The 15088-nt window shown below is 46.2% G+C and overlaps 1 protein-coding gene across 4 annotated transcripts in view; it reads right to left on the bottom strand.

The window, feature by feature from the left end:
* Positions 1–15088, bottom strand: part of LOC121866494 (fat-like cadherin-related tumor suppressor homolog) — a 205712-nt gene that overhangs the window by 83187 nt on the left and 107437 nt on the right. For all 4 annotated transcript variants that reach the window (XM_042366219.1, XM_042366220.1, XM_042366221.1 and 1 more), the window contains exon 5: positions 2348–2549. In XM_042366219.1, coding sequence (XP_042222153.1) covers positions 2348–2549 — 202 coding nt within the window. The remainder of the gene's footprint in view (positions 1–2347; positions 2550–15088) is intronic.

The following is a 15088-nucleotide window of genomic DNA, read 5'->3' as shown; positions in this document are numbered from 1 at the left end:
GGCTCTAAATTCCTCATGGTGATCAGGGATGCTCTCTGCAAGATTTTTTAACATTGATAAATAATCATTGAGGTAGTTGGTAAAAGGGAGGTTCCGTTGCAACTGAATCATTTATCATAAAAGCTGAGTGGGGGGCCGAAGGTTGGGTGTTCATGTACCACACCTTCACATACACCAAAAACCTTGTATATCACCTCCTAGTTTTATTGTAGTTCTTGGGCAAATATTTACAATTCCTGTCAACGAAATACAAAAACAAACATTTCTAACGTAAGTTAATTAAATATTCATCATTATTAAGTTGTAAAGGTGTTTGACATCATGGATCACAAACTCGGGGCTGTAGCAGACACGCCTTTAGTGTTATATATTAACAATACCAACATACAAACCCACAACACGCAGCGTTTGCATCCATTCATCCAGGTCCAACAACTAAATCACCGACATATACAAATTGTGCTCTTGATTCAATAATGAAAACGTCACTACCAGCATTGCGGCTCCATGCATTTATATATACAAATAAGTAGGTTCCGTCCTCCCCCCTCTGACAACCCAGACCAGTGTGACGCTTTTATACACACACACACACACACACACACACACACACACACACACACACACACACACACTCTCTCTCTGTCACCACCACCAGCGCCGTTATTATTCTCCTTCACTGTTTAATACACAGTCTGATACAAATAAACGGATCCCTGACAACAGAAAAATACTGCCTAACTCACGTAAACTATAACAATTTATACACGTAACACAAGAGTACTATACCATTAACAATGTTGACACTAACCTGGGTAAGTCCCTGACCGTGCCAAAGCAAAAAGTCCGAAAGGCCGGAATTCTAGAGAATGATAACACAGAAAATCCTGAACACACAACACCCAAGATTTTTATTGTGACACATCCACATAAGTTTGGTTAAAAGCAGTCGTTGTTGTAAGAATTATCTCGTTCACAACTCCGGTCGCAGTGTGGACAATGCGCTTGGAAGTGAAGGTACAGTATGCATGAATGAAGGCAAGTCTCCATAATGCACCACGATAGATCCCTAGACGCTAGAATATATCAACACCGTTATCTATACATAAGGATGATCCGTAAATAAAAACTGGAATTAAAAACGTTAAATAAAAAAAAATAGTAATAATAGGGACAATATAAACGTTAAAACAGTATACGAGCGTCCAGTCAACAAAGTCACATTGTCCAACGGGTCAATCTCCTCCCACAACAAACAAATCCTCGCCACGCACCAGATAAACTCTCCAGCTATAACTAAGAGTTACAGGCACGTAAAACTCGAAAAAGAGGTGTTTGAAAGTGTCCGGAAACGCAAGTGTGCGTGTGTTTAAGTAAATGTGTGTGTAGGCTTCATTGTGTGAGTACATGTGGTGTATATTTACTGTATGTTTGTGTATGAATGTGAAGGGTGTTTATATTCGTACATACACGCGTGTTCGGTACATATACACATGCACGGTGCACTATTATCAGGCGGAGCACGAAGAATGAATTGCCCCCGCAGTCCCTTATTGCATATTTAAAAGACACATTAATTCTGCAGCCAGAGGACTTAGCTGTAGAGAATTTCAGAGCTAACAAGTCACTCACAATAAGAATGCGAGTTTATGTAGCTCTCTAACTCGTGGAACTTCTCTACTCGACTGTTCCCTCTTACACCACAACTCGCTAACGCCCAAGCCAAATTAAAGCCCTGAAAATAGTCAATACTTGGCATGCAGATGAGACACACGCTAGAGTTTGGTGGGGTTATTGTGGTAAGCATCAATGAGGAGGCGAACATAACTAACAACCCTCCTTAACTCTCTGCTCCCCAGATTGTAAGGAAACAACAATACACTTGTCCAGTAAGGCGCAGTCTGATTACAATGAACGACTTAAACTACAGTGGCTGTTTAACTGCTCTTACTTCAATAAACTCTTTTGTTCATCGTCCACCCTCAAAAATATCAATAACTCGTACATTATTGCAGTATAAATATAAAATAATACACTTACATAAATTCTCTCGACAGTTCACCCATTAAATAATCTCCGTTATTTTTTCCTTACTAAATAACTTATTGTATTTTACAAAAAGTTCCTCATTGCTGTTCCCATCAGACATGTATGATAAAAACGTTTACAGGAATGAAAACAGGTAAATGTGCACCGGGTTATTTACAGGATAATTAGTAAAACAAGAATAAAGAAGAAACTACTCGTATCAAACAGTATGAGGGATCAGCAGCAGCTGGTATGCCTCTCCACAACGACACACTTACGAAGGGTACGTTAGACCAGCCTTCGATTGTCTAGCACCTACCTGTCTTGGAGTCGATGGTGAAGAGTGACTGAGGGTTACCAGCGGTGATGTTGTAGGTGATGTTCGCCCCGGGGTCAGGATCACTGGCGTCTACGGTCACAACTCTGGTACCTGGCGGGGAGTTCTCGGTCACCCCCGGCCAGTATACCGGCCAGGAGCTCAACGGCCGGTGGTCGTTCACGTCTGCCACCTCCACGTATACCTGCGTAAATAAAACAAGAAGCAATGATTAGTCAAATAAACAGCCAAAGATGACACGTTCACCTGATACGTACACCCACTAAAAATTATTCGGCACCCGTGTCATATTGTATCACGCCGTAAGGGTGCTGAATAATTTTTTAGTGGGTGTACGTCAGACTGCAGACAGTCATTAAACATACAAATGTATCGATGTAATGACTTGTGGAATGTTTATATGACGAGCCCCTGTAAACGCATTAGTGAAGGGAACTGTACATGTTACGCATAATGACCAACCTGGCCAAATTCAAGTGTGTAAATTGTCAGCAAACCATGTAGGCATCTGCTGTACTTAACATAATGGCGCTATAATTATAATCTATAACTTTATTTCATTTCAATTGCAGGCTCTCCTGTAATTACTCATTAAACGCAGACGACACTCTTCATACCCATAATTACCTTTGATAAATTACCCGCCCCAACTCTTCTCTGGTGTGAGGCAGCATCTTGAACAGCGAGACCTTGTTATCTATCTGAGGGTGACACACACCCATTTCCCCACCACAATCATAACAACACCCACCTTACCGACACAACAACACCCACCTTACCGACACAACAACACCCACCTTACCGACACAACAACATCCACCTCCTCATCACCTTACCATTATTGATATCCATTACACTGATCACCTTTTCCACATCCATGAAAGCAATACTACACATACAACACAATTTGGATGTAATGTTATGTAATGAGTAAAGACCCTGAGAGCGTGCTATGGATCCCTCAGCAACCATCTGTGGATGACGCCTACTGACTATCGTGACACGTTGGTCTATTTAGCAAACGTATAAAATAATCTCTCGATACCATTCATAACGTAAACCATTCTCTTACCCAGCCACCCGCTGCTACTGGGTCGTGAACTCCTCCCGTCTCCTCCCTCCACCTAACACCTCCTCACTTCTGCATACACCCAGACAAGTACAGGTTCTAATTGTACGTCTCGGATATTAAAGTCTGCTGCAGTGCTTCCTGACGAGGTTCCCACACCCTTTAATAGAGAAGTGCACGCAGGCCACCCTGTCTCATGGTTCTCTCCGTCCGACGCCTCGCTCATTCTCCTCCCACACTTAGCTATACTCTCCTGTAGTGTTCATACAATAAACACCAAGAGTTGATGGTCAAGGGTCACCTCTGGAGAAGGACAACGACCTTGAAACCGTACACAATCACTGGACATCGTTTGTATAGAATCTCAAGACATTTAAAATAAAAGAGTAAGTGATGACAATAATGGGTGGGATTATACCAGAGCAACATATCACAAGTTCACCAACGAAACAGTCATCACCCTCAGTCCAGGACGGCTATGATTATGAGTCGAGCACAAACACTCCCCGGAGGTACAAGACTCGATGTAACTAACACACAATAACCAGATAACGACAAATCTCAGGTTCGTAACTTATATAAGGGTGTCATGGTATATCTTCCTGTCATACTATATATTTATGATGCGCTATAAAATCAAAATCTATCCTATTTACTCCCCCCTCCCATGGCCTGCCACACCACCAACCAAAACCCCTTCCAACCCTCAGTACAAACTGCCTAAGCGTATCGACTACTCAGCTCACCACCTCGACCAAACCTCCGTCTTAGCTCACCTCCTCGACCCACCTCCCGTCCCAGTCTCGGCTCACCCTAGCAGCAGACAAAAGCCCGGGCTAATACCGGAAACCGTCATATCCTGGAGGCATCAAAAGACCCCCGCTAAAAAAACGAGGCATAACGCCGGAAGGACACAATGTAGGGTGCGGCCTCCACCGTGGCCAAATAGTGAGGCTCCCCGGCCACTACTGTCACGACGATGAAAGGCGCCTGGTGAAGCACGAGGAGCAACACCAGGACCCCCTAACTGGTCACCGCCTCCTCCTCCCTCCCTCCCTCCCTACACTACACTACACCGAATCAACTGAAGTACTTCTACCACATGACACCACAACCACCATCATCATACAACACGATCACCACAACAACCTCCCTCCATCACATCACCACCACAGTCCACCACCAACAACCACAACCACCCCACGAACAATCACACCACCACCACCACCCCCCCATCACAGCCTCCCCACCACCATCTTGGTTGGTTTGCCCTTTGGCCAACAAAACGAGAATTTGTTTATAATGTAGAAGCTGTCGCCAATACAACTACCACACCCTGAGTTAGCGAGGTGCATGACCTGGATAAGGAGTTGTCCAGGCAAACCGGACAACTCGCTAACCACGACCCCGGACCATGATCCAAAAAGCGATTAATATCCATAAGGCATAAGGAACCACGCCCATAGTCTCATCCTACCCGGGGATCGAACCTGGAGCCGATCACTTGCAAGGCGAGTATGACTACCACTACACCACCACACATTATCACCACCATCACCGCACAACAACACACACCTCACCACATTACACCACCGCACTACACCACCACACTACATCACCACACACCATCACCATCTACACATTACTTCACCACCACCAATCATCACCATCTCCAGACTAAAACAACTCGTCAGCATCACTACCACAACACCTCATAATTACCACAACACAACCATCACCATCACACCTCACCACCACAGCTGACCACCTCACACACCTCCACACTTCACCACATTTCCACACCGTACCACACCACCTCACCACATTTCCATACCACACTACACTTCCCCACCAACCACACTTCACCACACTTCCACACCACACCACCACACCTCACCATACCACACAGGAAGGCCACAATGCCTCACAAGATATATCTTCATTAAAGTTAGCCACAAAAAGTCGTTCAACAAAATTTAACAAACTCGGCCCACAAAACACACTCCTATTTCAGCAAAAACTTTGGCAGACTAAATATTTCAACCGAAAATTCTTTTAGTCCGGATAATTTGTTGGACTGTCGGGGGTGGTGGAACACGACACAGTGGTGTGTCAGATTACTAATAGTGGAGCACGAGACAGTGGTGTGTCAGATTACTGTAGTGGAGCACGACACAGTGGTGTGTCAGATCACTGTAGTGGGGCACGGCACAGTGGTGTGTCAGATTACTGTAGTGGGCACGACACAGTGGTGTGTCAGATTACTGTAATGGAGCACGAGACAGTGGTACGTCAGGTGCTGTAGTGGAACCACGACTTTGATGGTATGTCAGATTACTATCAAGTGGAACACGACACAGTGGTGTGTCAGATTACTGTGAAGTGGAGCACGGGGAACAGTGGTGTGTCAGATGAAGCTAGTAGAGCACGACACGTGGTGTGTCAGATCACTGTAGTGGAACACGACGCAGTGGTGTGTCAGATTACTGTAGTGGAGCACGACACAGTGTGTCAGATCATAATAGTGGAACCGCGACACAGTGAAGGTGTCAGATCACTGTAGTGGAGCACGACACAGTGGTGTGTCAGATCACTATGGTGGAGACACGACACAGTGGTGTGTCAGATTGCTGTAGTGGGGCACGACAGAGTGGTGTGTCAGATTGCTGTAGTGGAGCACGACACAGTGTGTCAGATCACTGTAGTGGGCACGACACGTGGTGTGTCAGATCACTGTAGTGTTTACGACACAGTGGTGTGTCAGATCACTGTGGTGAGACACGACGAAGTGGTGTCAGATTACTGTAGTGGAACACGACACGGTGGTGTGTCAGATCCACTGTATGGTGGGCACGAAGTTCAGTGGTGCCTGTCCAGATTGCTGTAAGTGGGCACGACACGGTGGTGTCAGATCACTGTAGTGGAACACAGTGGTGTGTCAGATTACTGTAGTGGAACGCACGACACAGTGGTGTGTCAGATCACTGTAGTGGAGCTGCAGAGGCAGTGGTGTGTCCAGGTCCTGTAGGGGGGAGCACGACACAGTGGTGTGTCAGATCACTGTAGTGGAGACACGACACAGTGGTGTGTCAGATTACTGTAGTGGAACACGACACAGTGGTGTGTCAGATCCTGTAAGTAAGAACCCCGCAGCACAGTGGTGTGTCAGATCACCTGTAGTGGAGCGACACAGTGGTGTGTGTCCAGATCACTGTAGTGGAGCACGAGACAGTGGTGTGTCCAGATCACTGTAGTGGAGCACGAGACAGTAGTGTGTCAGATCACTGTAGTGAGAGCACGACACCAGTGGTGTGTGGTCACTGTAGTGGAACACGACACAGTGGTGTGTCAGATTACTGTAGTGGAACACGACACAGTGGTGTGTCAGATTACTGTAAGTGGAAGACACGACACAGTGGTGTGTCAGATCACTATGATGGGCACGGCTTGCAGTGGTGTCAGATCACTGTAGTGGGCGGCAGTGGTGTGTCAGGTCACTGTAGTGGAGACACACGACACAGTGGTGTGTCAGATCACTGTAGTGGGCTTACGACACAGTGGTGTGTCAGATTGTGTAGTGGGCGACACAGTGGTGTGTCAGATCACTGTAGTGGAACACGACACAGTGGTGTGCCAGATCACTGTGGTGGGTGCTGACACAGTGGTGTGTCAGATTGCTGTAGTGGAACACGACACGGTGGTGAGTCAGATCGCAGCAGTGGAGACACGACACAGTGGTGTGTCAGATCACTGTAGTGAGACACGACACAGTGGTGTGTCAGATTACTGTAGTGGAACCTGACACAGTGGTGTGTCAGATTACTGTAGTGGAACACGACACAGTGGTGTGCCAGATCACTGTAGTGGAGCACGGCAGTGGTGTCAGATAATAGTGGAACACGACACAGTGGTGTGTCAGATCACTGTGAGTGGAACACGACACAGTGGTGTGTCAGATTACTGGTAGAGACACAGTGGTGTGTCAGATCACTGTAGTGGAGACACGACTTACAGTGGTGTGTCAGATCACTGTAGTGGAACTTGGCACAGTAGTGTCAGATCACTGTAGTGGAACACACGACACAGTGGTGTGTCAGATCACTGTAGTGGAGCACAGACTGGTGGTGTGTCAGAATACTGTAGTGGAGCAACGACACAGTGGTGTAATCAGATCACTGTAGTGGGCACGACACAGTGGTGTGTCAGATCACTGTAGTGGAACACGACACAGTGGTGTGTCAGATTACTGTAGTGGAACACGACACAGTGGTGTGTCAGATTACTGTAGTGGAACACGACACAGTGGTGTGTCAGATTACTGTGAAGTGGAGACACGACAGTGGTGTGTCAGATCACTGTGAGTGGGGCTGTTACAGTGGTGTGTCAGTTGCTGCAAGTGGAATTACGACACAGTGGTGTCAGATCACTGTAGTGGAGCACGGCACAGTGGTGTGTCAGATCCTGTAGTGGAACACGACACAGTGAGTGTGTCAGATTACTGTTGTGGAACACGACACAGTGGTGTGTCAAATTTACTGTAGTGGAACACGACACAGTGGTGTGTCAGATCACTGTAGTGGGCACGACACAGTGGTGTGTCAGATCATTAGCCAGTGGAGCGCAACACAGTGGTGTCAGATCACTGGTGGAACACGACACAGTGGTGTGTCAGATCACTGTAGTGGAGCTGACACAGTGGTGTGTCAGATTATTGTAGTGGGCACGACACAGTGGTGTGTCAGATCCCACTGTAGTGGAACACGACACAGTGGTGTGCCAGATCACTGTAGTGGAACACGACACAGTGGTGTCAGATTACTGTATTGGAACACGACACAGTGGTGTGTCAGATCACTGTAGTGGAGCTGACACAGTGGTGTGTCAGATTACTGTAGTGGAACACGACACAGTGGTGTGTCAGATCACTGTAGTGGAACACGACAGTGGTGTGCCAGATCACTGTAGTGAACACGACACAGTGGTGTGTCAGATTACTGTGGCTGGAACACGACACAGTGGTGTGTCAGATCACTGTAGTGGGAACTGACACAGTGGTGTGTCAGATTACTGTAGTGGAGCCTGACACAGTGGTGTGTCCAGATCACTGTAGTGGAACACGACACAGTGGTGTGAATCCACTGTAGAACACGACACAGTGGTGTGTCAGATTACTGTAGTGGAACACGACACAGTGTTGTCAGATCACTGCTAGTGGAACACGACACAGTGGTGTCATCAGATTACTGTAGTGGAACACGACACGGTGTGTCAGATCACTGTAGTGGAGCCTGTGAGACAGTGTGTGTCAGATTGCTGTAGTGGAGCCACACGACACAGTGGTGTGTCAGATTACTGTAGTGGAACACAGAGACAGTGGTGTGTCAGATCACTGTAGTGGAACCTGACACAGTGTGTGTCAGATCACTGTAGTGGAGCACGACACAGTGGTGTGTCAGATCACTGTGAGTGGAACACGACACAGTGTGGTGTGTCAGATCACTGTAGTGGAACTGACACAGTGGTGTGTCCAGCCTGTAGTGGAACACGTGACACAGTGGTGTGTCAGATTACTGTAGTGGAGCACGACACAGTGGTGTGTCCAGATCACTGTAGTGGAACACGACACAGTGGTGTGTCAGATTACTGTAGTGGAGCTGACACGGTGGTGTGTCAGATCACTGTAGTGGAGCTGACACAGTGGTGTGTCAGATTACTGTGGTGGAGACACGACACAGTGGTGTGTCAGATCACTGTAGTGGAACACGACACAGTGGTGTGTCAGATCACTGTAGTGGAGACACATTTTACAGTGGTTGTGTCAGATCACTTATGGTGGAGCACGACACGGTGGTGTGTCAGATCACTGTAGTGGGCTTTGACACAGTGGTGTGTCAGATTACTGTAGTGGAGCACGACAGTGGTGTTTCAGATCACTGTAGTGGAACACGACAGTGGTGTTTCAGATCACTGTAGTGGAGCACGACACAGTGGTGTGTCAGGTTACTGTAGTGGAACACGACACAGTGGTGTGTCAGATCACTGTAGTGGAGCACACGACAGAACCAAGTATCGTGTGCACCACTTAGATGACATGTACATTCCCCAAAAAAGTATCGGCCAGCACGAATCATGAGATGATACATTATAATCATAATTGTTACTTCATCAATTGAGGTAGAAATAATAACGAAATGCAGTAAATCATAATCATTGTAACTGGATAAGGCATCATAATACTCCTGTAATTACTGTATTTACAAGTGAATGTAATATCGGACCATAGTGTTTCTTATTTCATTCGAAGCGATTCCATTGTAACCTTGGTTAATGAAAACATAGCAACGTTATATTTCTATTTGGCAATCCATCCCCTGGGGCTGAAATAGTATCTAATGTGCATAAAACAGCAGGGCACTCAAACCGTTAAATAAATGGCATACCACCTGTTATATACAGGGGCATACTACCTGTTATATACAGGGTATGATGATCTCCGTTATAGGTTATGCGTAGGACATACTAGCCCTTAAAGGCACGGAAACCGTTAAATGAAAGGGATGACGTATAATATGTGCCTCAGTAAACCAAGCCATCACCCACCCACCCTCAGCCATCACCCACCCTCACTATTGCTAACCATAATAACGCCAGTCTCTAGTCTTCCCACCAACACGCAGCTACAGTACATCACACTGAGAATCTGTAGTAGCTCTGACCTACCCTAGCCATAATACTGGGACCTGTTAAACTGGAACCCATTATGACTGGTAACGGTTAAGACTGGGTCCCAAATAAGACTGGTACCTGTGAAGACTGGGGCCCATATAAGACTGGAATCTGTTAAGACTGGGTTGAACATGACAAAATCACCCTCATCTCTACCACACCATAAGACGTTCAGTTACAAACAAACACCAGAGTGTGAGGGAACTTAATATTATTTGCATTATGGGGCTGATTGTTTTAAGAAGTCTCCTCATAATACTCTGGTGTCGTTTTAGCTCCTCAAACCGTCAACTCCTCCCAAGCGACCAGACCGATGAGGACTATATCAGCGGCAGGATGACTAGAAACCTTGAAGCCTTGGTTAATGGTTCAAGGAAGGCTCATTTACTACAAGAACCTTCTGCACTATTTGGCCAGGTTATAGGTTGTTTCTCCGAACAGCTGGATCATCAAATGAACAAGAGCAACCACGAATTTGGCACTGGCTGCGTTCCACTGCACTTGACGAAAGGTACATCCCTCTCGCGCGAAAAAGAGCCATCAGTCAAGTCTGGACAGGCGCGTATTGAGCTGATGATACCCAACCCAATGATTTTTGCCAGCTCCCCAGACATTATATGGTGCTATCATGGAGGCACTTCCGCTTAAGTTTCTACTGTACTTGTAAGACCTCAGTACATGTGATAAACCCAGCCGCTCACTACTGATAAAAGCTAATGCACATAATAGTGTGATTAAGGGCTACGATAATACTTTATTGTTGAAAAGGCTAGATACAGAAGGTGGCCCTTCTAGACCATCCCGAGGAGGCTGGGATGATCACATTACAGGAACAACTAAAATATTTATCTTTAAGTACTTCTATGTTTGCTCGTGCCGCCTGAATTACTTCATTTATATGTATGTAAATATTTACTTCTTTTTTCTAGATTATTTTACTGAATAAACATAAGCGTAAAGCTCGGTCAGGACAACCATGTCAGGCCACTCGGGAGGTCTTCCAGGACGCTTTAACAACTGAATTCATCTTCATTTAACCTAATGTTCTCCAACACAACTCGTCCCTTATCTCATGTAATATAACTGTTTATTGCAGGCAATATACTACTTGAAGTAAAATTTATATCTCGCGTAATATTATACAAACCTTACCGGTATGATGTACTGTACATTTGACAGCAAGCTTAAGACAATTCCGCGACTTTCAAAATAAAATGTATTAGTGATCCTTACCGATTCTGACAGTTTATAATGGTGATGTTACTGATGTATATACTGTAGTACATTATATTAACTGCGGACAAGTCGTGTGGCGTTCTTTGAATGAATGGTTCAGCTTGCAGTGCATCGAGGAAGGTATCAGCCACACTGTGGGCATGTGTATAATCGTGCCACCTGGAATCTCCCAAAGACTTGAACTGTAATGTTGTACAGTATATAAATTCACCAAGGTGTGAGTGTGAGGCCTGCCACCTGCTGCCCTCCAAACAAGTAATGAACACAGGGAGAGAAACCTCGTTTCTACCTCATTAAAGAGGTTCTTTTCGTCAACAAACGAACTATAAAATTGCGCGAAGGAATTATCTTCGTCCCCATTGCTGCGCGTTCCGCCAAAGTTGGCGTAAGCCAGACGAACCTGCGTCCGGTGGTGCTTCTATAATGACCAAATGGTAAAATAGGAGAGACTGCCTACCTGCACCAGCATTGTTGTTATGGCATGAGCACACATCTCTTGCTCTTGAAGAGCCGAAGGGTTTCCCCCAGCTGTTGGAGAGTTACTGCTGAGCAGTTGAGACCAGAGGAACGCGCAATTTTCCCTCCACCCCTCTCCCTCCTGACTTGCCTACAGCAACACTAGGTCCTGGGAGGTCCCAGCCCCTCAAACCAACATAATTATGCACCTGCACCGCCAGAGGGTTACATGGTATACCTGACCTTGATGAATGACTAGTGTCCTCGGAAAGATTAGGTATGGCGGTGAGTGTCACCTGCTCAGCTTCCTGACATGTTCGAGTATAAACATTGGCGCCCGCACTCTTTTTTAGGGTATAACACCGTGTGGAAAAGGGGAAGAGACCACTTGAGTTAATGTCAGGGTGTGGGTGTTGACCGAGGGCGGGGAGAAGGCAGGACTAGGTGGGGCAGTGGTCGTGCCCGAGGGGATCAAGTGCCCGCCTGGACGGCCGCCTCCCAGATGGTGCTTCTGCCCGCCTTGTCACCACCCGCGGCGCCTCCCAACCACATACATTCCTCACCCTCAAGGTTGTGCGTGTACACCCTCGTTACAACACACATACACCACCATGCACACACAGGCTCAGCATGATGCACACAGATATGATTGGTAGTTACGTACTCTGGGTCTGCCGTTGCCCATTTACTTAAACCTTATTTATATGTTATATTCTGGAAAAGCGTCAAAGGTTACCAAGTTGCCTTGTCTCAGTCACACAAACTGCCGAAACTGCCGGTGATAATGACCGAGAACTCCCAGCATCAGCACACCAGTAAGACGATTGATTGACTGCATACCTGTATATAGTCACCTGACGTCGTAACAGTTAAAGTTATGCGACACCCTATTCACTTAAAAACGGTTTCCTGTTTAAACATATAACAAAATTATAGATAAAATATACTTATCATATTTAGAACTATATTTATAACATTATAAAACTAATTTAGATTTTCTGGAGATCAGCTGGGAGGAGGGGGTGGCAGGCCCCTCTTCCTCGATAAACTTTAAAAACTCTATCCTCTGCAAATGAGACTTGTGTTCCAAGAACATGCAGTAGTTACCACCCTCTCCTTGTTTCCTAGAGAGACAGTCCCCTAAGGTCGCCCAGAGTGACCAATGCCAAGTCCAGGAGTGAATCTCCGTTGCTACTCCTATAGGTTGTTTGGGCCAACACTGGCATTCCGATAACGCTGCCGGGAATTACATACGGCGACAGGAAGGAGAAAGTCATCACACAGATACAATAGTTCACTGCCTGGTAACTTATTGCAGTCTGGAAATGCAGTTTGACCGTTGTGGAAACTGTGACAGGCACACCACGACAGCTGTGGCACAGCACGATAGGTGTGGGCACTGGGCAGGCAAAGAACGGCAGGTTTGCATGGGCATTACAAAGAGCAGCACACCCAGCATGCACCATGATAAGTCTCACCTGCATGACGGGTCTCCTCACCACAGAGGTGTAGGTTCAGTGCGGAGGGTAATCTTAAAGACATGACGGACAGATTCCACACCAGTCTCGGAACACTGTATGTCATCCATACCCAGCAGAAACATTTGAAAACTGAGGACCTTTATGCGGAGGAAGACTTCATATATCTTGAAAGCTGTTGGTGGGAGACTGCAACTCACTGGATGGCAGCCACAGAAGTCAGTAGTACAATCTTAGAGTGGTCGAGTCAGACCGTATGAAAGTACAGACGACGTATATATTGTCAATCCTTCTTGTCCGTAACATACTGATTAAAAAGTTTAAGAACTTCGTTAAAATTCTGAGTTTTACTTTGTCCTTCTCGAGTATAAATGTACATTAACGTCGAGAGAATACGGCGAAGATTCCCTCTAGAACAATGATAACGAGCTCCACGTCCTTATCTCCAGTCAGTAGGATGCTGTCAGGTCGCATACAGCCTGGTCTGTACAATGAGAGAGCTGTTTGGCCTGTAGTGCAAACTAATCTCACATCCAACCCTATCCCCCCACACACACACACACATAGAGAGTACCGTCATCACTAGTACTGAGCCCATATGTGTGCACATCCACTCATCATTACCAGTACTGACGCTCAAACTAGATAACAATTGTGTGAGTACTTCCCAGAGCTCTCAACAATACGGCCCATGTGGACGTGCATAACGCCAGACACGAGTGGAAAGCATCACTTCCACCGCTCGCTACTACCACCGTCAACGACACAAACCTAATTTATGATGCAGTTTGAAAAGTTCATGTGTGTCCATGTAGAGGGCGCGTGTCTGGCCCAAACTCTCACTCCCAAACACATAAAGACGGGTAGGCAAGGGAGGGCAGAGGAGGATGAGGTAGTTCCACGGTTGGTGCACCACAACATACGACCCCCGGTTCGTTGGGTGCCACTTAGGTGCAGCTAATGCCTGCCAGCGTTTACCATCAGCGTAAATGGCGAGAACTAAATCCCTTCCAGCATCGGTGCCGCATCACCTGATGAAATATGCAATTTGTGACTCGTGAGTCTAGACCCCCTTCACTCACCCGGCCACGACCGCCAGGGTGTATGGCTCCAGTTCTCGATGGGGAAGGTCGAGATATTCAGTGTGAAAAGTTTATCGAGTGAGAAGAATGTCATAAAAGTCACCGATAGACGACTAACAGGTCAGTGATAATGGAGACATTATATTGGTCACTTGGCAGACCAGGGAGGATATATTAATTCTACATCAGGTTACAAGATGTCACAGAGCACACACAGATTTAACAATATCAACAGCCATTGAAATGAATTATTATGCGTAGCAAGCAAGTGAATTATAAAGATTTCTCACAACTGCAAAGGTGACTCGCCATCGAGACGCCATTACACGTTATGAAATAATGAAAGAGGCGAGTCGACATGTGAAGGGGCGGTCCACCTCTTTCTCACTGGTATTAATATTGAAACAGTTTATTTAGCCAGAAGAACACGCATACAGAGTCGATTTAAAATCATATTATTAGCATGGCTGAGCCAGTTGAAAGCGCAGGCTCTCTTGTTGGCACCTTATTTATACTGGAGCACTGGGATGTCGCGGAGGATATTAGCACCAGCGGTATTAAGGCCTAATTTACGTAGTGTTCGTTATAGACACTTGGGCCTTATGGATAAGACGGTTTGATATCTCTTGCCCGAGCAGCAGCGGTTATGATAATGTGGGACGGTGTTTTACTGGAA

This window comes from Homarus americanus, unplaced genomic scaffold, assembly GCF_018991925.1.
Source record: "Homarus americanus isolate GMGI-L3 unplaced genomic scaffold, GMGI_Hamer_2.0 scaffold16430, whole genome shotgun sequence".
NCBI lineage: Eukaryota > Metazoa > Arthropoda > Malacostraca > Decapoda > Nephropidae > Homarus > Homarus americanus.
Note: the sequence above shows the minus strand (reverse complement) of the source record. Positions and strands in the feature narration are given on the sequence as shown.